The sequence below is a fragment of the Labeo rohita genome, chromosome 16 (assembly GCF_022985175.1).
Source record: "Labeo rohita strain BAU-BD-2019 chromosome 16, IGBB_LRoh.1.0, whole genome shotgun sequence".
Taxonomy (NCBI): domain Eukaryota; kingdom Metazoa; phylum Chordata; class Actinopteri; order Cypriniformes; family Cyprinidae; genus Labeo; species Labeo rohita.
The window spans coordinates 5,053,701-5,077,523 of NC_066884.1; the positions used below are offsets into that span (position 1 = coordinate 5,053,701).

General features: G+C 33.2%; 1 protein-coding gene and 1 long non-coding RNA gene across 6 annotated transcripts; one reads left to right on the top strand and one right to left on the bottom strand.

The window, feature by feature from the left end:
* Positions 1 to 1,898: 1,898 nt before the first annotated feature.
* Positions 1,899 to 23,658, bottom strand: col28a1b (collagen, type XXVIII, alpha 1b). Of its 5 annotated transcripts, none has more exons than XM_051130826.1 (36): positions 23,424 to 23,658; positions 23,057 to 23,189; positions 22,533 to 22,669; positions 18,810 to 19,375; positions 17,524 to 17,544; positions 17,351 to 17,410; positions 17,219 to 17,272; positions 17,081 to 17,125; positions 16,960 to 16,986; positions 15,497 to 15,541; positions 15,366 to 15,410; positions 13,842 to 13,895; positions 13,286 to 13,354; positions 13,064 to 13,132; positions 12,913 to 12,981; positions 12,560 to 12,628; positions 12,406 to 12,474; positions 11,928 to 11,996; positions 11,756 to 11,824; positions 11,585 to 11,656; positions 11,415 to 11,483; positions 9,577 to 9,648; positions 9,414 to 9,482; positions 8,743 to 8,811; positions 8,602 to 8,670; positions 8,417 to 8,485; positions 8,250 to 8,318; positions 8,012 to 8,080; positions 7,821 to 7,889; positions 7,497 to 7,577; positions 7,301 to 7,336; positions 5,925 to 5,961; positions 5,284 to 5,838; positions 3,399 to 3,469; positions 2,506 to 2,689; positions 1,899 to 2,424 (listed from the first exon to the last, which is right to left on the bottom strand). In XM_051130826.1, the coding sequence occupies exons 3-36, from the start codon at positions 22,648 to 22,650 to the stop codon at positions 2,252 to 2,254; spliced, it is 3,351 nt and encodes a 1,116-aa protein (XP_050986783.1). In that variant the 5' UTR covers positions 22,651 to 22,669; positions 23,057 to 23,189; positions 23,424 to 23,658; the 3' UTR covers positions 1,899 to 2,251. The 5 variants fall into 5 exon arrangements, with proteins under 5 accessions (XP_050986783.1, XP_050986784.1, XP_050986782.1 ...); XM_051130827.1 differs by having other exon boundaries at positions 23,410 to 23,658; XM_051130825.1 differs by having other exon boundaries at positions 23,402 to 23,658.
* LOC127178146 (uncharacterized) lies at positions 5,019 to 8,822 on the top strand. Its single transcript, XR_007829309.1, has 3 exons — positions 5,019 to 5,142; positions 7,983 to 8,119; positions 8,718 to 8,822. It is a non-coding gene; the product is annotated as an uncharacterized LOC127178146 (long non-coding RNA).
* Positions 23,659 to 23,823: the final 165 nt, after the last annotated feature.

The following is a 23,823-nucleotide window of genomic DNA, read 5'->3' on the forward strand; positions in this document are numbered from 1 at the left end:
AAAACCCACAAAGATGTTTAATGTAACTGAAACTAGTTTACATGAGAACTCTGGATGGAAAAAGAGTACAGATTGTTTTTCTGTATGAATATTTGAAGAGTTTGGTTCCAAAACGCGATAAACACCATTTTTTACAAAATTGAGTTCTTGCCAAAATCAGTATTGTATCTGGTCGGTACTGAAAAGGCAGTTTTTTTTATTTTGACCGTGTTATTCTGTCACGTTTTCCGAACCGTGACAAACGCCAGTCTCGCTTCTCTGCAAAATGCGATACCACTCACAGTGCACCAATTCACACATTGTAAACAGTAAAGGCGGCCCTTTGAATACATCCTAGTTTTCAACGTTGAGTAATGTATCACAGACGTATCTGACAAATTACGTGACTAACATTGTCTGACTATAACACTATTGCCTGATTTTGCTCTATTTCGTTGAAACAAAGTCACAACTGAGCTACTGCGCATCTCTATTTAAACACAGCTGTGTTTCCTTTATGAATGAACGTGTTTTTAAAGGATCTAGTGAGTCAATGAATCAATTACCCATTCAGTCCCCTAGGATTCCGGTTTTAGTACGGTTTTTCTGATAATTAAATGAAGACATTAAACATTTATTTATTTTTAATGAAATGAAAATTAAACCCTTTTATTTGTTGCCAAACAAACAGATGTTTTTCTGTTAAAATTAATACATGGAAGAAAAATTGTGTGAATATTCTGTTTAAAAAAAAGAATAATAATTGTAGAATTTATTTCTACAATTAGGTGGTTAAACTTGTAATATTTATTTTTTTAGCATTTAATTGTTTTATTTAAATTTGCCAGAAATAGGAGTATATAAACACCTACATTATACTGTTATTTTGACAGGCTGCCGATTAGTTTTTGTGTGTATACACTATGATACGATGCTGATTTTCTCAAATTAAACGGTAAAATTCACATGAACTGACTCTCACAGCAGCTCTGGAGATTAAGTTAATGTGTTAATGTCATCATATAATGAGACACAAAGGCCGAACCGCCCCCCTAATATAATGGCAGAGGAAACACTGCCATTCATAAAGACAGTCACTTGCTTTATTCCTGAATGAATCAGCCGTTCGAAGGAATCAAATGAATGATATGATTCAGTAATTAAAACCGTCACCTACTGGCAGTTTTAGTTACATTTTGAAAGCATCTCCTTTTCAGTTATTTAAATCATTTAATATTTCTATATTCAAAATTTTATACTTAAAACATTAATCTCAACATGAATTTATGAATTTGATTGCTCGCATACCACCTCTGAGCCTCATTAAACACATGAAAATATACACATACAAGCCTCTTTTGTGTTCTCCTGTGCCACCTCTGTAGTACAAATGAATTTTGTTAATGCTGATTTCATTTGATTGGTAACTTATCCTTATTCTGTTGTTTTAAAATATAAAAAAAAATATAAGATATATTTAAAAAAAAACATACTTGTAATAAAGTTTTAAAAAATGCCATGATAGGAAGGCTAATTTTTGATCAGATTGTTTGATTATTGATTAGAAGGTGCTCCTAAAATTTTGACTGTGCTCCTGAATTTTTAATGTTAGAAGTGCTCCTGAAAAGAAAAGTAAGCATAGAGCCCTGATGGATTTATTGCATTTCGGGGGAAAGAAAATTTTTTTTTTTTAATAATAAATCTCTGAAAATTAAAATCTGGATTTAAATTTGTAATGTTATTATAACCTAAAGATGCTATGTGAAAGTTTGAAACAGAAAATAGTGGTTTTCATCTAGCCGCTTTCTTGGTAAAGAAAACACATTTTTACTCAAGTTAATCAAAATGGATTTATAGCGTTTTGGAACCAAACTCTTCATTTGTACACTTGCCCATAAAGAAACAGCATTTATTTTGTAGGTTTGTTCATAAAAAAAATGTCTGAATGTCAGTGCATTTTCTCTGAGCCAGAATGATTACTTATTCAGAATTATTCATGCAGTTCTTTCCGATAAAAGCCACTGTTTAATATTTTCTATATAATGGAATGAAACATTTTTAAGTACGACTTATGTAAATACATTTGTGCCCACTATATATGCAAATAGATGCTTTTAGGAGATGTTCAAGTTTAGTTTTTAAAATGTTCACAGTAAAAATGTTTATTATCATTAAAAATGTTGAATATTAAAAGCTTATGTATATTTAAATAATTAAGAGCCCTTTAGCTTTATTTCTTTTTTTGTTTTTGTCAGTGCTCTAATGACAAGACTTACATTTGCACACAGGATTTTCTGCAGGCCTCTTGAGTGTCAAACTGGTTTATGTTGCCTTTGCAACCTCCAAACCAGAACTGAGCACATGAATTGGCCTTTGGATCAAAATACCATTTAACAACGTACTCTCGACACGGTCCGGGATCCAGAGGCAGTAGGCATCTCTCCTCTGACACAAGAGAGAGCATTTTATTTACAAGAAATCAGAACTGCAATTATTTGTATTGTATCACTTTTGAACAGCATTTACCTGTAGTAAAATCATCCTGTATGAGCGGCGGCCGGTCAGTTGGGTCTTGCTTCGGCCGGTCCAAATCCGTGAGAGAGAAATCTGGGAGGAGGTTCAGCTCGTCTCCCTCTAAATATGGTGCTAGGGTGCCGATAAAGCCCATGCCGTCTGGTCTGGAATCGTAGAACTCTTCAACTGCACCTGGCTGATTAATATTAATATTAATATTAATATTAAATATTTATATGATCATATGTTTAAATATGAATATGTTCATAACTAAAGTACATTGATAATAACAGATATACTGTTTTGTTTTTAGATTTTTTTTTGTACACCAAAAAACCCCTGCAGCTTGACGGATGATTTAAAAAAAAATCCGAATATTTTAGTCTCTCTATTAACATAAAGTCATAAAAGCAGCATGCATAAAAATAATTGAACAAAAAAGTTTATAATTAAAAAAATAATAAATAAATTTGCAATTAAAATGTCACACTGCAGAGCATTATGTAATTTCAATTAAATAATCACTAGCGTTTTCTCAGCAAGCGTCATTAATATGGCTTTTAGATACATCATGTTTTTAAAACTGAAGCAAGTGTCAGTCTCTTAATTAATATAAAATCATAAAAATGCCATGTGTAATAATAATTAGAAAAAGTTTTTTTTCATGTATCAATAATAGTAAATAGTTAAAAATAAATAAATGTCATTGCAGAATTCTTACTTTTAATTTAAATGCTTTTATTTTAAAAATCTGCAGTCTGACGATAAAATATACCCCAACCATCGTAATAGCTCTTGAATCAAATATGCCACCATTAGATGCCTTATAAATACATAAATTAATTAATTAATTTATTTAAATAATACAGTCATACAGTTGTTGACAGAAGGGTGTGCGAGTTTACCTTGAAGGTACCGCTGAATATCGATCCATCAATGTTCTCACAGATCTTATGAAGCAGTTTACTTTCCACTTCTAGACCACAGAGACAAAAAACATGCATTTAATTAATGTAATCCTGTAGATCAGACAGGTCAATACGGAAGCCTGTTTCCGCCACTGTGTTTGTATCACACAATTACGAGAAAAAGTCAGAATTGCATGTTTGTATTAATTCTGAGAAAAAAGTCAGAATTGTGAGATATAAACTCGCAATTCTGACTTTTTTATAATTTGCAACTGCAAGTTTATATCTCATAATTCTGAGAAAAAAGGCAGAATTGTAAGTTTATATCTCACAATTCTGACTTTATAACTCGCAATTGTGAGTTTATATCATAATTATAAAAATTGTCAGAATTGCATATTTGTATCAATTCTGAGAAAAAAGGCAGAATTGTAAGTTTATATCTCACAATTCTGACTTTATAACTCGCAATTGCGAGTTTATATCATAATTCTGAGGAAAAAAGTCAGAATTGCGAGTTAATATCTCAATTCAGCGAAAAAAGTCAGAATTGCGTGTTTGTATCACCATTATGAGAAAAAAAAGTCATTGCATGTTTATATCTCATAATTTTGACTTTATAACTTGCAATTGTGAGTTTATATCACAATTATGAGAAAAAGTCAGAATTGCATGTTTGTATCAATTCTGAGAAAAAAAAGTCAGGATTGCAAGCTATATCTCACAACTCTGACTTTATAATTTGCAACTGCAAGTTTATATCTTATAATTCTGAGAAAAAGTCAGAATTGCGTGTTTGTATCACTTAATTCTGAGAAAAAAGTCAGTATTGTAAGTTTATATCTCAAAATCTGACTTTATAACTCGCAATTGTGAGTTTATATCATAATTCTGAAAAAAAAAAGTCAGAATTGTGAGTTTGTATGTCACAATTTTGACTTTATAACTCACAATTGCAAGTTTATCTCTCATAATTCTAAGGGGGCAAAAGTCAGAATTTTGAGTTTGTATCTCACAATTCTAACTTCATAACTCACAATTGCGAGTTTATCTCATAATTCTGAGAAAAAAGTCCGATTTGCGAATTTGTGTCACGCAATTCTGAGAAAAAAAAATGTCAGAATTGTGAGTTTATATCACAATTCTAACTTCATAACTTGCAACTGGGATTTTATCTTTTATAATTTTGAGACAAAAGTCAGATTAGCGAGTTTGTATCTCAGTTTTGACTTTATAACTTGCAATTGTGAGTTTATATCAGAATTGTGAGATTATTTTTTATATTTTTATTTATTTTTATTTTTTTCAGTGACGTAACGGGCTCCCATAAGTCAAAGTCATGGGCTTGCTGTATGTTTGTTAAAAAATAAATAAATCATTAAGGCTTTTTACTTTCATTATACCAGTCATAATCCATAATAACGCTTCATTCAGTGAAAAAATCCATCTCCTATTGTCCTCTCACATCAAAATCTTTTGTTTAAATCTGTTTTGGACTGTTTTCGCATATAGACAGTAATTGATCTGGACATATTTCTCTCCTAATTCAGACGAGACAACTTTTTAACTGGAGAAAAACAATATTATGGATAGAGTACTGATGGACTGGAGTGGTGTGGATTATTGTGACGTTTTCATCTGCTGTTTGGACTCTCATTCTGACGGCACCCATTCACTGATGTGATGCTAAATTATTCCAAATCTTTTTTGATGAAAAAACTACATCTTGGATTGCCTGAGAGTGAGTACATTTTAAGCAAATGTTTCATTTTTGGGTCAACTATTGCTTTAATCACCAGAAATGCTGCTGTAAAGACAGGATTCCTGTCTTCCTCTGAGTCAGGGTACAACTATTTGTTGAAATCTCAAGATTGTAACATACCAAAAAGCATTCTGAAGTCCTCTATGGAAAACACGTGCTCTTCTTTGGGCGGCGACGCTATTGACCTCAGCTCTTGTTTAAAATCTTCATAGACGGGGTTGCTTTGATTCACCACCCCTATAACCAACATAGTGATATTGGCTGAATGGGCCTCTCTGACCGCATCCTCCAGCTTCACTGTGTCGCGATGATCCGTCTGGCCGTCCGTAATAACCACAGCCACTTTTTGCACACCGGGCCGAGCAAAGCGGAAGATCTCGTTAGCCTTTCTGATGCCACTTCCTGTGTAAGTGCCTTCCCCAATGTAGGGCATCCTGCGCACGGCTGATTTCACTTCATCACGACTTAACCTCTCTCGTATGCTTGTGATCACCAGGTTGATGTGGCTGTAGAGAACCACGCCGACACGCGTGACCTCCTGACTGACCGACGTGCGGTCGATCAATGTATTTACAAAGTCTTTAATGACCTCAAAGTTTTCCGGGCCGACGCTCTCAGAGCTGTCGATCACGAACACCAGCTCCAGAGGCTGTATTCTGCATATGCGACCACAACCTGTAAAAAAGAGAATAAATCATTTAAGCCAAATCAGTTTTGGTGTGATTCATCACTAAGCAAATATCTGCAGTATGATTACTTACCACAAATAGATCGGATTAAACTGATTATTTCCTCTCGCTGCAAAATACATGAAAGACTCATTACTGAAGTGCTCCATTTCTGTTTCACACTAGCTTGCATTAGTGTTTTTGTAGTCTTATTTATATACTATGATCATCTTTATTTATTTTGCTCTTATTTTTATATTTACAGTTTCAGTTTAAGATTCAGTAATTTTATTTGCTTTAATAAAACTGTCATTTCATTATATTTCATTTTTAAATACATCTCTATTTATTTTTAAATAAGATTTAATTTATTATTATTTTACAAATTTTAGTACTTAGTTGCCAAGGCAACCATTGTCAGTTTCATTTTTTTTAGATTATTTTTTTTTAAGAAGTTTTTAATTTTATTTCAGCGCCAATAGCCTCGTGGTTAGCAATAAATAATCTTTAATTTATTGTTATTTTGTCAGTTTTGTTATACTTTTGTTTTGTTATTGTTATTCGCATCCTTGCTCGATCCCACCCCCTTCTCTCTCTCCCACTTTGCTTCCTGAATCCTGGCTAAAAACGATTTAAAAAAAAAATAAAAAAAAAAAAAAAAAATAATTTATTGTTCTTTTACTAATTTTAGTACTTAAACTTATTTCAGTTAGTTGTGAAGGCAACCGTTCTAGTTTTCATGTTTTTCTTTTTATTTTAAGTTTATTTAAATTGTATTATTTTAATTTTAAGTTCATTTAAGTTATATTTTGTATAATTTCAGCTTAATTTCAACCATTTGTACAATATCCGAATGTTCTGCATGCTTTAAAAACACATTGTAATTTCTTTCTAAAGTTGTAAATAAAATGATTATTGATTAAAGATTTGAATATGTTTTATAAGAAAATAATATAATAATATATAACATGTACGATATCCAAATATTCTGCATGCATTAAATAATGTTTAATTTATTGTTATTTTATTCATTTTAGTACTTAAACGTATTTATTTCGTTTAGTTGTGAAGGCAACTTTTCTTATTTTCATTTAAATGTTTTTATTTTTAGTTTATGTTTTATTATTTTTATTTTACGTTTAAGTTAATCTAAGTTATATCTGGTTTAATTTCAGCTTTATTTCAAGCATATGTACAATATCGGAATTATCTGTATTGTTTAAAAACACATTGGAATGTTTAACCAATAAATAAATAAATAAATACTATTTCAGTTTAAAAAAAAAAAAAACACATTTAGTTTAATGTGTTAAAACAATTCAAAAATTGAAATGTACTCTTAAATTTCTCAATTTTTTTTAAATGTTTTTTTTTTTAATTTGCAACTGTCATGCAACATTTTTGTTTGTTTGTTTTTTTAACGGAAAAAAGATCCAAAATGAGTTCTTTATTGATTTGTGTGTACGTACCGTGAGACCAGGTTCTCCTTTTGTTCCTCTATTACCCTGCGATTGTATAAAATATAGTTAAATAATGTAGAGATGTGTTTATGTAGCAATGTTCAGAATCATACTGGCTTTGCCAGCTGTCATAATGCTTAATGATTAAAAAGCAAGTCTTGCGTGAATGGTTGACAATCAAATTATCCTTCTCAGTTCTTCTTACCGGTGGTCCTGTAGTTCCTGGTTCTCCGTTGCTTCCTCTGTCTCCTTTACGTCCTTGTGTTCCGGGTAACCCACGATCCCCCTACAACAGGGCAGTTACACCACAGAACTGAAACTCGCAATTGTGGTCATGTTTTCAAGCCTGACGTGATGCACCATTTTTTAATTGCATGTAACTGCATATTACATTTGGCAGTATAAATCACCAGTTCTGTGGAAAATAGTGGCTAACATCTCATTTTAATGACATGAGGATAAGTAAATGTAATTGTGTGATTCCTTTAATGCTAGCTGTACAAAATATGAATGCATGCTAGTAGTGCACCTTCTGCCCCGGCAGACCTTCTCCAGGAGACCCTCTTGGCCCCTGTAAACCCTGATATCCAGGATCACCCTAAACGAAACAGAATAAAGCATAAAATGCTTTAATTAAATTAAACATTTTGGGTATTTCACTGTTGTCTATCACACTGTAACGTGTTTCCAGGAAAACTGCATCCTGTTGATTCCTGTTACCTTTGGTCCTTGTATGCCCTCTCCTGGCAATCCTGGAGGACCAGCTGGACCAGTCTGGCCAATGGAGCCCTGCACACCACAAAAACACTTCTGAGCACACCTGAACAGGTGAATCTAAACACCTAAATATATCAGCGAACAAATCTCATGACTCATTCAACAGTGTGTTGGTATACTGATAATGATATGCATACATGTATTCTACATAGAGCATTCATGTTTGAAAAATATTTCCCACCTTTGGGCCCACTTGCCCAAGACCTGGTGCTCCAGCAGGCCCTGGGGAGCCTGGAGGGCCTCGATCCCCCTGTGACAGAACATATCAGTTCATCAGATGCTTTAACAGAATGAAAAATTGTATGTTTACATTTCTGAAGAAAATTGGAAGGATGCCAAACACTTTACCTTTGGTCCAGGTAGACCTGTTCCCTCTGGCCCAGTCTCTCCTGTAAGCCCTGGCAGACCTGGTGGCCCCTATAGATCACATAGACAACACATACAGTATATAATGTAAATTATACTGTTATATTCCCAGTTGGTTAGATTCAACTATGAGTTGCATGAATATTGTTCTTTGTAATGATATTTACAGGTGGCCCGGGATAGCCTTCTCCTTTTAGCCCTGGCGGTCCAATAGGTCCTCGTAACCCTATTTCACCCTAAAGACAGACAAAATTCATTATCTTAATTACAAAACCAATTACAGGTTTCTGCAAAGATGTCAATCTTACCTTCGGCCCTGCAATGCCTATCCCTGGTTCTCCAACAGGACCTTGTGGACCGACCGGCCCTGGATCTCCCTACAGGAAGATGAGCATAGTATGAGATTTTCTGATTAATCACATACACATCATGTTAGCTTAAACAATATTTAGACATTTATGCTACATAAAAAAAAAAGTTGCAATGGTAAATGACCTATATTCAGAGACAATAAAGAGTTTACACGTTTGCATCAACAATTAACAATTTGCATCAATTTTTTTTTTTTGTTACGGCAACTTCTGATGAAATTATGTTTAACCAGCAAACTACACTGAGTTAGAAAAACTTAATAATTTGTAATATGAACACATATTTTTAAGTTCATTACACAAAAAAAATTAGTTGCCCCAACTAGTAGATTTTTGGGCCTGGAACCAATTTATAACATCTTTTTCAGTCCAAATACGATGTAACATATTTTGCATATATATTTAATGAACAAGTAAAATGTTACTTTTCATAAGCATAACAGAACTCAATTAAAAATGTACTCTCCTTATTCTGTCCTATGCAAAGCATGCTGGGAACTATAACTTAATTTTTCAAGAAATTGAATTAACGTGTAAATTCAAGTTTAAATTACACACAATATTAAAGTTATTTTATTTTATTTTACCCCAAGTATTCTTAAACGTACCTTAGGTCCCTGTATGCCCCTTCCTGGAGGCCCAGAAACACCAGGATTTCCAACATTTCCTGGTTCTCCCTATTTTAAATGAAATACAATGTAACTCAGTAGACTTGAAGTGAATACTGACAATGCCAACACTTTTTAGTTAAGATTAATGCATTGTTTTTACCTTTGCCCCTGCTGGTCCAACTGGTCCAAATGGTCCTGGTAGGCCCCTGGAGCCCCTCTCCCCTCGAATCCCCTGTTGAAGGAAGATATAGCGTATTCATTATACTTAAAATAAGAATTAAAAATAATTCTATTAATTTCCCCCTCCCCCCCATATCATTCCAAACCTGCAAGACCTTTGTTCATCTTCGAAACACAAATTAAGATATTTTTGATGAAATCCGACAGCTTTCTGACTAGTGATCGACCGATATTGATTTCTTTTTAACTGATACTGATACCAATTATTTGCATGTTCATGTGCCCGATAACTGATATGCAGAATCAATATTTATTTACTGTTATAAAGTAAATAAATGTCCATACACTGTAAAAAACAATTTGTTGAGTCAACTTAAAATAATTTGTAACCTGGCTGCCTTAAAATTTTTGGGCAGCAGGGTAACAAATTATTTTAAGCTGACTCAACAAACTGTGTTTTTTATTTTTTACAGTGTACTTCACTTTGTTTTTTCTTTCAGCCATCTTTAAAAAAAGGTTTGAAAATTAGCTTTCATGTTCAATTTAATCTTCATATTACAACAATAAAAACATTTTATATATAAAAATCAGCTGCAGCAATACTAACAATAAGCAAAATAAATGTAGAATGTCTAATGTTTTCAAATGTAGAAAATAAATAAAAAAACAGGAGTCATATCCACTTCATTTTAAACTAAAGTTTTAGGTATATAAGATGTTTAATAGGCTAAAGATTAAAGAATAATTCACTGGATTACGTTAATTCACTGAATAATATTCGGCGTTTATCAGTGAATCTGATGTAACAAAACCAATATCCAATTATGGTAAAATACTTACATATCAGGAAAAATATCTGTAAATCGATATATCGGTCGATCTCTGCAGCAATGTAACTGAAACCTTCAGGGCCCAGAAAGGTAGTAAGAACATTGTGAAAATATGCCATTTTTAGTCACTAGTCAACATTTTTCTTATCTTTGAACACAAAAGGTATTAAATTCTGGTTGAATCACTAATGTCACATGGACTTTTTTATTGATGTCCTTACTACATTTCTGGGCCTTGAACGTGGTAGTTGCGTTGCTGACTATGCAGGGTCAGAAAGCTTGTGGACTTTATCAAAAATATCCTAACTTGTGTTCTGAAGATGAATAAAGGTCTTATGAATAAAGGTGTTGGGGAAAGCTACTTTTAAAAGCAATGCATTACAATTTTGCGTTACTCCCTAAAAAAGTAACTATGTTACTTAGTTACATTTTATGGAAAGTAATGCATTACATTACTTTTTAAATCTGGGCGGGGCTTGCTTCTAATTTCTAATTTTGGCAAATGTAAAAGCCCTTTTACACCAAAAGTGAAATGAATCAGCCTCAGGGTACATTTATGCAGGAGAAGATCACTCTTCAGCAATAAAAAAACATGAAGCAAAAATGTTAGTTTATCTAAAGTCATTTTTGCTTATTCATATGGTTGAATTGGATCATCAAAGGTCAGCGGCAAAGATATTGGTTCATAAAACATGAACAAGATATTTGTATTATTTAACATTTAATTATTGCAAGTTTGCGTCATATTCTGAGTTTGCATTTCACTGTTTTATTTATTTCAAGAAATGCTGAATCAGTTTTTTTGCACTTGCGCTGTATATGTCTGTATATGTGTATATACCACAAGGCTATCAGCGCCGACAGCATGAGCAATTAATGACAGAATTTTCCTTTACTGGGTGAACTGTCTGTTTGAAGCGTAACCGCCTCCCCTTTAGATCCTGTAATGTGTATATTTACAGTGTTTTACAAAAACTTAATATATTACCTTCTCTCCTGGCAGGCCTCTTCCAGGAGGTCCATCTTGTCCTTTGGGTCCTGGTAAGCCTATTTCACCCTACAGTGAACAAGATATCATACATAAGATATGTTTACTGAACAAATTGAATGTAAAGTTATCCCTCACTAACTTAAAGAGCATATAAAAAGCATTCTGACCTTTGGTCCTACGCCTCCATCTTCTCCCGGTACACCTGGCTCACCTGGTACTCCTCGTAATCCAGGTTCACCCTACAGCATCAACCCATAAACACAACTGTGCTTTCACTATTTGATACTTTATTCTGTTCTTTCATGTCATGTAACAGTTTAGTTGAAACAACAACTCACTTTGGGTCCTGGTTCTCCAATTCCTCTTTCTCCAGGGGCTCCACGTTCTCCAGGGAAGCCCTGTTGACCCTGAAAGAAAACAAAATGAAAACACAGTGTGTATAGATAGGCAGACAGACAGACAGACAGACAGATAGACAGATAGATAGCAGTCTGTACGGTGCAATTTTACCTTTGGTCCCGAGAGTCCTATCCCAGGATTCCCTTTTTGACCAGGAGGACCGGCTAGTCCCTGATTCCCCTTTAGATAAAAAGATAAAGGTGATGATTAGGAAAAGAAATGGTTGCTTGGGTCAGACATTTCTAGTTGTTGCTAGGGTCTTCTGGGTGATTTCTATGATATTATATATTGGTGGCTTGGGTTTTTTGGCTGGTTAGCTGAATATTTCTAGTAGTTGCAAATCTTTGCTGTGGCTCTATTTGCATGTTTCCATTCGTTTAGAAAAGTAATAGCACACTTTTTTCAGCAAGCTACATGATTTGAGACATCATTTGTGTCTGTAGCACAAACACATGCATGGTATTTAGGGTTGCAGGTTTAATCAGATGATTAACCCTATGTATGAGCACTAGTAATAGTGAAGCTTTCCTCAGCCACTGTAAAACCACTAATACAGCACTACTGAAGTTAAAACAGAAAAAACAAATACTTTCTCTCCTTGAATCCCCCTGCCTGGCATTCCTAATGGTCCAGGTGATCCTGGAGGTCCCGCATTGCCCTGCAAGGATGGATTCAAAGGCTAAATTAAATACATAATAGGCTTTTACATAGACAACTAATAGTCTCACACAACTGTGACGTACCTTTTCACCTTTAATTCCATAACCTGGGGGTCCACGTCCACCTGTAGGGCCGACATAGCCACGGTCACCCTAAGACAATAGCAGATTAAAAAGTGATATTTTAACGTCTTTTTTCACACACCTATTAAAGAGAAATGATAACACAGAGATCTAAACTGATCTGGGATGATTTTCAACTTTTAAGCATAAAGGTTCTTTATTGGCATTGATGGTTCCATGAAGAACATGGAATTTTAGAGTTAAATACTAACATCCATGGAATTTTGTGGATTCCATTCCACAAAAGGTTATTTATAGTGAAACAAAGGTTCTATAGATTATTAAAATGTTATAGAACAACTAATGCTGCTCACCTTTGGCCCAGGAAGTCCTTCGCCTGGTGCTCCTGGGTTCCCCTGTGTTCCTTGTAAACCTGGAGGACCCTTCATTCATGCATATATCATTATGTCATTATAATCTACAGATGCATGTTTTAAAGTTTCGTAAGAGGCGGTTCATACTTACAGGTTGTCCTGGCTGACCTATGCCAACCTGACCAGGAGGACCTGGTCTTCCTAGGTTTCCTCTGTCTCCCTAGAACAACCATACTCCAAGTAAATTTAAGGGATCAAAAGGCACTTACGTTGTAATGGACAACATTACACATGCCTTTATTGTCACTTATGATCAATTTAGTGCATCCTTTTAATTAAAAGTATTGATTTCCTGAAGTCCTGAGAAGTTTACCTTTGGACCAGGAAATCCAACTCCAATTTCTCCCGGTGGGCCAGGTGCACCAATCAGCCCTCGATCACCCTAGGAGCAACCCAAACGGTCAGTGATTCATTTAGACAAATTCATACTTAATACAAATTTAAAGCTGATATATTTGATGCTAAATCTCAGTCATCTTGGGTATATGTAACATTGCCACTTTTACTTGAAGTCAAAATATTCATAACAGCAGAACAGTCTATTAGCGTGGGGTATGGTGAAAGGGTTCAGTACATGTTTTCTCTGATGTATATTCCAATTGACATTTACAGAGCATAAAGGCACCCCTTGTGTCGAACAGTGTAGGGGTTTTCACATTTGAATGTGCTATTACATATCTGGTGCATTTTCAAGGCACTCTTTGTTAAAGCTTCCTGGCCAAACACGAAAAGCAAAAGATCTGAATTTAAACCGACATGGAAACATCTCTAAAATGTCATTCTTTACCACCAGATCTCTGTCTCTATTTAAGACACAAATATCAGTTTCAGACGTCTCACTGGCAAAGAAATGGAAGATATGATCCTACTTTAGGTCCTGCTGGACCCTCATGTCCCTGGTCTCCTGGAGGCCCTTTCAGACCCTGGTGAAATAAGGAGAAATATGTTGAAATTAGTCTTGCATTCTTATGCATTCATTTTACTAAAGGAATAATTCACCTAAAAATGATGTTTCTTCATGAAACAGAATTGGACAAATTTAGCAGTACATCACTTGCCAATGGATCCTCTGCAGTGAATGGGTGCCTTCAGAATGAGAGTCCAAACAGCTGATTAAAAACATCACAATAATCCACAGGTAATCCTCCCAAGTCCATCAACTGACATCTTGTGATGCCAAAAGCTGTGTGTTTGCAGCAAATCTATCATTAAAGAATTTTAATTGCTAAATGTTTGCTTCTGGCTAAAATATGAGTACATAATTCATAATATTATAGATAGAGGACTTAAGTTAAAAGTGGATTTGTTTCTTAAAAATATGCAGATTTTCATTTTACAAGACTGGAGTGGTGTGGATTACTTGTGGATTATTGTGATGTTTTTATCATCTGTTTGGACTCTCATTCTGACGGCACCCATTCACTGCAGAGGATCCACTTGTGAGCAAGTGATTCTAATTTTTTTCCAAATCTGTTCCGATGAAGAAAAAATCAATCTACATCTTGGATAGCCTGAGGATGAATACATTTATAGCAATTCTCATTTTTAGGTGAACTATTCCTTTAACAATTCTTCAACCATGTGCCTACATGCAATATGCACTAATAATAAAATATAGGATGATATCACAATTTTAGGCTGCTAGATGCCTGTTAAAATGTGGTTTCTGAAGGATACCTTTTGTGTTCAGTCAATCTGAACTATTCTGTCTCTTCACTAATCCCACCATACAAAGTGGTCCTCAGAAAAAGAATAATATCCTGCAAGCCTGGATTCACTGCTTTACATGTGTACATTAGCATAGGATTACGCGCGATCTGCCGATCACATTCCATAAGTGCAGGGTGGGGAAACAGCCACGGACCGCAGCGATCACCACGCTTATGTGATGAGACAACTTGTGATAAGACAAATGCATTTAGTTGCATATTTATAATAGTCTACATAAATGCTACATAGAGAGTTTTTAGAGATTAATCATAAGATGTGTTGGCTGTTTAGAGCTTTAAAACTTCTGATTATTAGCACCTGCTGGTATGATGCCAGGATGATACAAACTGCATTGTTTGGTACTAAAATGTGGCAATTCTGTAACCCAGTTGTCTTTATAGATAGTGGCATTAAAAGTAGTTATATTACTGCAGTTATTTATTTATTTATACTAATGTAATTGTATATAAAAATATATATGTATAATGGAAAAAATATTCCATTGTTTTAGAACATAAAAAATACCATAGAGAATTTTACAGAGTAATTCGAAAGAATTAATAGAATCAAATTAAACACTAAAATAATTGATTCCACAATACAAATACAATTAATGTAATGCATAAGAACCTTCAGTGTGGCAATTTTATATGTCATGTAAATAGTAAAGGCTTATACTGTGCCTGCTCTCCTCTTGGGCCCCTCGGCCCTGGAGGCCCTTCACCGCCCTGTCAAATGCAATAAATACTCTTTACTAATCATGCATTTTGTATGTTAGAATACAGATAGTTTTAGGACAGTACAGAAGACATACCTTATGTCCCTTTTGCCCTGGAGGTCCACAGTTACCTTGATCCCCCTAAAACATGACACAAGACTTAGCAATTGCATTGTGCAACAGAATGCATGAGAACATTGATAGTAGCATTAATAATTCCAGCGAAAATATATATTATGTGTGCATATACACTATCAGTCAAAAGTAAGATTTTCGATGTTTTTTTTGTTTGTTTTTTTTTAAAAGGTCTCTTCTGCTCACCAAGTCGGCATTTATTTGATCCAAAATACAGCAATAGCAGTAATATTGTGAAATATTTTTACTACTTAAAATAACTGCTTTATATTTGAATATATTTTAAAATATAATTTATTCCTGTGATCAAAGCTACATTTTCAGCATCATTACTCCAGTTTTCAGTGTCACATGATCCTTCAGAAATCATTGTAATATGCTGATTAAGAAAGAAATATTTATTATTATTATTATTATTATTATTATTATTATTATTATCATCATCATCATCATCATCAATATTTAAAACAGTTGAGTGCATTTTAGGGTATTATAGAAATTAATACATTAATATATTTATTTAGCAAGGATGCTTTAAATTGATCAAAAGTGATGATAAAGACAAAAGACATTTATAATGTTACAAAATATTCTGTTCTTCTGAACTTTCCGTTCATCAAAGAAACTTGAACAAATTCTACTCAGCTGTTTTCAAAATAATAATAATAATAAAAAATGTTTTTTGTGCAGAAAATCTGAATATTTGAATCATTTTTGAAGGATCATGTGACTGGAGTAATGATGCTAAAAAATCAGCTTTGAAATCACAGAAATAAATTACATTTTAAAATATATTCACATAGGAAACATTTATTTTAAATAGTAAAAATATTTCAAAATTGTACTGTTTTTGCTGTACTTTGGATCATATAAATGCAGTCTTATTGACCTCTTTAAAATATATTAACAATCTTACTGTCCAAAAACATTTGACTGCATACACTTCTAGTCAAAAGTTTGGAATAATTAAGACATTTTGAAAGAAGTGCAAAGCTGAATATATTCGATCAAATATACAGTAAAATAGTACTATTTTGAAATAGTATTATGATTTAAAATAACTGCTTACTATTTGAATATAATGAATCAAATTAAAATATATTGCGGTGATGCAAAGCTGAATTTTAACCATCATTACTCCAGTCTTCAGTGTCACATGATTCATCAGAAATCATTCTAATATGCTGATTTGGAGGGTTTAAAATACTACATTTAAATAGAAAACAGTTATATTAACATTTAAAAATAAATGCAGCCTTGGTGAGCATAAGATACTTTAAAAAAAATTGTCTATATGCACTATATAGAATGGTTTCTCTAGCTGATCTGACATAATGAGTCATCAAGATCATTCTGGATGTGGCTGTTAATACATTCATTGCAATAAAACATGTATATGTGAAATATAAAACTTGAGATTTTACCTTATCACCTTTGAACCCAGGTCTTCCCTGTGGTTGAGGAACCAGGAACAAGAACAGCGTTGGTCAGGAAGTCATTGAGAACACAGACTGTATAAAGTGACCATATGAAGATGTGATGTACCTCTGGACCATTGATTCCTGGAAGACCAGGTGGTCCTGTTTCTCCCTGTGAAACAGGTCAAACCAACAAGCCAACAAAAGTAAACTACAGATGTAAGTAATCATAGATATATAGTATAGTAGTTATTTTCACCCTCACCCTTGAGCCTTTTGGACCAGATGCTCCTTCATTTCCTTGCTCTCCTTTTTTACCCTAAACAAAGTAGAGTTTTTCCTCATGCATGTCACTAATGAGTAAAAACAGCCTCAATTTCATTTCAACGATACTCACAGGAGCTCCTGGAGGACCACGTTCACCTCTCTCACACGTGCACACCGGTGGCCGTGGACACTAGCAGGAGAAATACAAACAACAGGTTGTTTGCAGTGTTTAAGTCTTTACCTTTTTTGTTCTAATATGCATTCTTTAATCAAGTCAAATCTACTTGGTAATTCAGTACTTACTTCATTCTTTGCAATTATTTCCTGTGAAAAATGAAAAGAGAAATAGGAATTTATTTAACACAATTTTATGTCAGTACCATATGAGTTCAATTTACTGTCAAATCCCATGCATGTCATGGGAAACTTTATGATGCATTTCTAAGAGGCCTGCATTGTGCGATCACAGACGGTGCTTGACATTTTTTGAGCGGCGGGCCCCTTCTGTGTTTCTGTGGAAAATCCCCTACAACCATTGATGTGTGAACCATGGTTCAGGACACCAGACTGAACACTGCATCTCAAACCCTCACAAATCAATAGACGCCTATTTTTGAGTATCTGGTCTTTGACCCAAAACAACAGGAGCAATTTTTGTAGACTGGAATATAGAGATAGAAAGCAAGAACTATTTCTAGAATCAAAGCTAAATTAATGAGTGGCATTTCAGCTGGAGCTCATGTGAAAGTAAAGCTCTCCAAAATAAGTGGAGTGCACGAAACAAGTTTGAGCACTTACTACCATGTTGCTTGCGAAATATGCAATATGAATGGCTGCATGGTGGTTTTTTAATGACCTAAGTCACAGGTGTGTTTATCAGCATTTTACATTGTCTTTGAACATGGCTATTCAGAATTTAGAATTATGGGTGGCTATAATATATAGTTCATATTTTTTAGGATATAATTAGAAAAATTCATATTCCATTGCACAAGGTGATTTTATATTATATCATATTATTATATAAATATAATTTACTATTATTTTTTTATTATATTGATATAATTTTATATTTGTTTATATTCATATTTTTATAATTCAAAAAGTGATTTTGCATAGACAGTATATAAATAGATTTTTTAAATTATATTTATATAATTTTATATACAATTTTTCTATTAGATCTTTGACATTCTTATTAATTTGAATTATAATAAGTAATTAATTAATATTCTTTTAATTCAAAAGGCGAATTTTGGTATTTGCACAGAATTTTTTAAAATTTATATATATATATATATATATATACATACAGAGTATGCTAATATACTCTATTCTGTTGCACAAGGAGATTTAAGCTCATAAAACTCCTTCAAGCAGGTCTTGATTACAATGTATTAAAAAGTTCAGTTTCTCAATTCACTATCAGTTGTTTTTGTTTATTGTATAATTTAATCATGCTATTTGGATGCATCTTTCACATGCTATTTTATTTTTTATTGATAATTTATTTGTATTTATGATATGGGGGTCATCATGTCTGATCTTGTTAAAACTAATGAGTCTGTCAGATGAAGTGAATGTCTCACAAGCTGTTGCAGGAGCCGTTCCTCCAGTTTGGGGTCAGTGAGGCTGTGGAAGTACTGCTGTGCTGGGCTGCTCGCTACGACTCGCAGTTTGGCACTGTTCACGTTGTCCTTTGCCAGGTTTGATAAGCCAATTGTGAAGATCTTAATGTTGTGGCCTTTAGCCTCTGCGACCGCCATCATGATGTCAGGATTCCGCGGATGGTCGACGCCGTCGGTCATGAGCAGGGCCACCCTCACGCTTTGCTCCCTGGTCTCGCTGGCGAAGAGCTGAGTGGCGTTGGATATGGCGTATGTGGAGTACGTTCCCTGGCCGATGTAGATGGCGTCCTCCAATCTGTTCAGGAAACTGTCAAGGTCTTGCCAGTCTCTGAAACGCTGGTCGACATGGACAGAGCTGCTGTAGTAGATGAGCGCCATACGGGCTTTCAGATGCCAGTCAGACACCTGCATCTGCACCACCCGCTTGCTGAAGGAGCGCACAAAAGCTTTCTCTTGATCGAACAGAACGCCCTTTGCACTCTCTGAGCTGTCCAGGATGAATGCGATCTCTAGTGTGCATACTAATTCTGAAAACAAAGGAAAAACAAAACATAAACACACACTTTAGCGATTAAGATCATAATTAAGAACCTGTAAGATCCAAGGAACCTTTCCATTACACAAAAAGTTCTTTTTATAGTGGAAACAGTTTCTTCAGATTATTAATCTTTTGAGAAATGTTCACTGAAAGGTTCTTTTGGCAACCAAAAATTGTTGCCCAATTCCAACCTCTTTTGGAACCTGTAACATTAACCCTTTAAAGCCTGACATATGAAATAATGACATGAGTTTTTGAACAGTAAGATTTTTAATGTTTTTAAAGAAAATTTTTCTGCTCACCAAGCCTGCATTTATTTGATCCAAAGTACAGCAAAAGCAGTAATATTGTGAAATATTTTTACTATTTAAAATAACTGCTTTCTATTTGAATATTTTTTTTAAATGTAATTGTTTAAAATGTTTTAAAACAGCAATATTATGAAAAAAGAAATAGAATTACTGTTTTCTATTTAAATATCTATTATAAGAAGCTGAATTTTCAGCATCATTACTCCAGTCTTCATTGTCACATGATCCTTCAATAGTAAATATTTTTACTATTTAAAATAACTGTTTTCTATTTGAATATATTTTAAAATGTAATTAATTCCTGTGATTTCAAAGCTGAATTTTCAGCTTCATTACTTCAGTCTTCAGTGTCACATGATCCTTCAGAAATCATTCTAATATGCTGATTTGCTGTTCAAGAAACATTTATTATTATTATTAATATCAATATTTAAAACAGCTGAGTACATATTTTCAGGATTCTTTGATGAATAGAAAGATCCAAAGATCAGTATTTAAGAAATTATAGAAATGAATGTTTTTATTTAGCAAGGATGGTTTAAAATTGATCAAAAGTGATGATAAAGACATTTATAATGTTACAAAAGATTTCTATTTACGATAAATGCTGTTCTTCTGAACTTTCTATTCATCAAAGAAACCTACTACTACTAACAATAATAATAAATGGTTTTTGAGCAGCAAATCAGCATATTAAAATGATTTCTAAAGGATCGTGTGACTGGAGTGATGGTGCTAAAAATTTAACTTCGAAATCACAAGAATAAATTACATTTTAAAATATATTCCACCAGAAAACAACTATTTTAAATAGTAAAAATATTTCCCAATTTTACTGTACTTTGGATCAAATAAATGCAGGCCTGGTGAGCAGAAGAGACTTCTTTAAAAAACATAAAAAATCTTACTGTTCAATTTTTGACTGATAGTGTATATTCAATAGTCATATCATCCTATCATCAGTCTGTGAGATCTCCAGTACATGATATTATCATGCTAATTTATTTATTTACTTACATAATTTCATAGATGGAGAGTGAACCAACTCCAGAGTAAGGCTTAATGTAATCTATTAACTATGCATTATATCTTTTTAGTCAAGTAGCATATGGATGTCATGTCTTAAAATATTTTTAATATGACTGAATTTGTATTTAACATGATAATAATTTAAAAGTAACGCAAATTACTAATTACTAATTAACGGACTAAACAACAAAACTCCGCTGTTTCAGCGATTACTCACCTGAACGCCTCTGATTGGCCAATGCGTTCATAAACTCAACGGAATCGTGTGTGATTGGTTATAACGCGCAACACTGTAAAGCACGGAAAAATAAATCTGATAGAACAAATAAGCTCTAATATTAATTAGATTTAGTATTAACAGCCTAATAATAATAATAATAATCGTCTTGCTATCATCAGGCGATATCTCTGACTATGGTTGATATACAATACTGTCATCTATTGGTAAAACCCAATTACATATAAATTAATAGTCAAAACAAAAGTTTGCTTATGTGTTTTTTTGGATATGATATAAGAGAATTTGGAGCTCAAAATAAGGAAAAAACATCTACTTTTTTCAGAGGCCCAAAATGTGCAAAAACATGCAATTTGGTGCAGATGCTGATATTTATATGGGCAAAAAGTGATGTGATAAGATCTTTATAAAAGTAGAAAAGACTGGTTACATAAAATGCACATTAGTTGTCACTCTATATCTCCTAATAATATGTCATGCATGATAATAATAATGTTATATTAGATAAATGTGATGCAATACAATAATGACAGGACATCCTTACAAAACAAAAAAACAAACAAAATTCAAGTGTGCTATCAGTATACTTCTTTTAAACTAAAAGTAAGAAAGTAAACGTTGTCTATTTTTTTGTCTACTGGAGTTGGGAACCACTGGTTTAGAGTAATGGAGTACAAAAGTCTGTAGTAAAAAAAAAAAATAAATAAATATATATATATATATATATACACACTACCGTTCAAAAGTTTGGGGTCAGTAAGACTTGTAATAGTCTTTAAAGAAGTCTCTTGTGCTCATCAAGGCTGCATTTATTTGATTAAAAATAATAAAAAAAATACAGTAATATTGCAAAATGTTTTTACAATATAAAATAATGTTTTTTATTTTAACATACTTTAAAATAGAATTTATTCCTGTGATGAAAAGCTGAATTTTTATCAGCTGTTACTCCAGTCTTAAGTGTCACATGATCCTTCAGAAATCATTCTAATATGCAGATTTATTATTAGAATGATCAATGTTGGATAATATCAACAGTTGTGCTGCCAAATATTTTTTGGAACCTGTGATTTTTTTTTTTTTTTTTCAGGATTCTTTCATGAATAACAAGTTTAAAATGTACAGTGTTTATTCAAAATATAAATATTTTATAACAATGTAAATTATTTATTATTATCTTTTAATAAACTTTTAATTATTAACTTAATACATCCTTGGTGAATAAAAGTATTAATTTCTTAAAAAAAAAAAAAAAAAACAACAATAAAAATGTACTGACCCCAAACTTTTGAACGGTAGTGTATATATATGTCTGCCTTTTTTCAAATTGAATCTAAAAGTCCTTATTAAAAAAGTATATTATCAGCATAACAATTTAATTGAATTAAAAGTTTAGTAGCCTATTTGTTTTTTCTTGAAACTTGTTGACTTTTCTTTCATCCCACTGCTGTCCTTGGGAAACTATTGAGATATGAGATATCTAACATTTATTTTTGTACATGCAAGACTTTTATAAGCCAACACAATAAACAATACTCTGACGCTGAATAAAACACTAATGCGTTTACCACCGTCCTGTTTTGTAGTGAGGTTGATCAGTGTTTCTCCAGACTGTCTTCTGTTCTGGCATCTGGCCGCAGGTGCAAGCAGCCAAAGCAACAGGCACAGAGAAAACCCTTTGGCCATGATTTCATTCACGTCTAACCTTAAAAACAAAGAAAAATCTTTTAGACCTTCTGTGCATTTTCAAAATGTGTTCATGATGCACATTCTGCATTGCAAAGGCAACACAAGTGGCTAAGAAATATTTTCTTATGATTTGAATATACGCTTTTAGTGCTAGAAGTTTATCCACAACTTGGTCCTTGGATATTTTTAAACAAATAAAGTGACAATAAAATGACATGCATGTTGTTTATAGATCAAAGACGACTAAAAATCCACAAATGCATCATGCAAAGTGAGATGCAATAAATTCTATGTTTAGTTTTGTCATATAATGCTAAAATGATGTTTTAGGCAGGGTAAAATACCTCAAAATGAGTGTAATTAGCTTCAGAACAATAATATGAAGAAGAGATAAAGCACTTACCTTGGCTGTTACACAAATCTAGGGAGTATCCACATGCTCATGTCTCCTGTATGGAGCACATTCTGTTCTGACTCACTTCAGTCCCGTGCTGAACATCAGCCCATCATCACAGACCCAACAATCTGATGCCTGACTGAACACACACACATGGACACATGCACATATGCACACACACACTATAGCACATAACAGCCATAAATCTGAATGTGTGTTTATTATGTATATAATGAAATATATATTTTACTACAAATGTATTGTATTATAAAAATGTAACAAATAAATGTTTTATAGTGTAATTTATGTAATTTAGTGTGACGTTAAACAGTAGTTAAGCAATGTAAATACTTTACTACTTTCTTGTGTTTACATGTGTTTTGCAGATGAGTGCTGAGAGATTGTTTGGAGGACAATAACATTTCCCCAAAAGCTTCTGTTCCTTGACAACATTTTATATGAATGGCGCCCCCGTGAAATCTGGAAAACATGCAGGAACCCCCTGAGATGTGACTCATCTAAAGTGTTCCAGGACATTTAAAGTGATAGACCACCCAAACATATTTTATTAATTACTCATCCTCATGTTGTTCCAAAACTTGTTTGCATTTATCTTTGTGAAACACATCTATCTATCTATCAATCTATCTATCTATCTATCTATCTATCTATCTATCTATCTATCTATCTATCTATCTATCTGCCTTCTGAATTAAAAGAATATTACTTAATTATTATAATTAGATATTAAATAAAATATATAATTATTTATT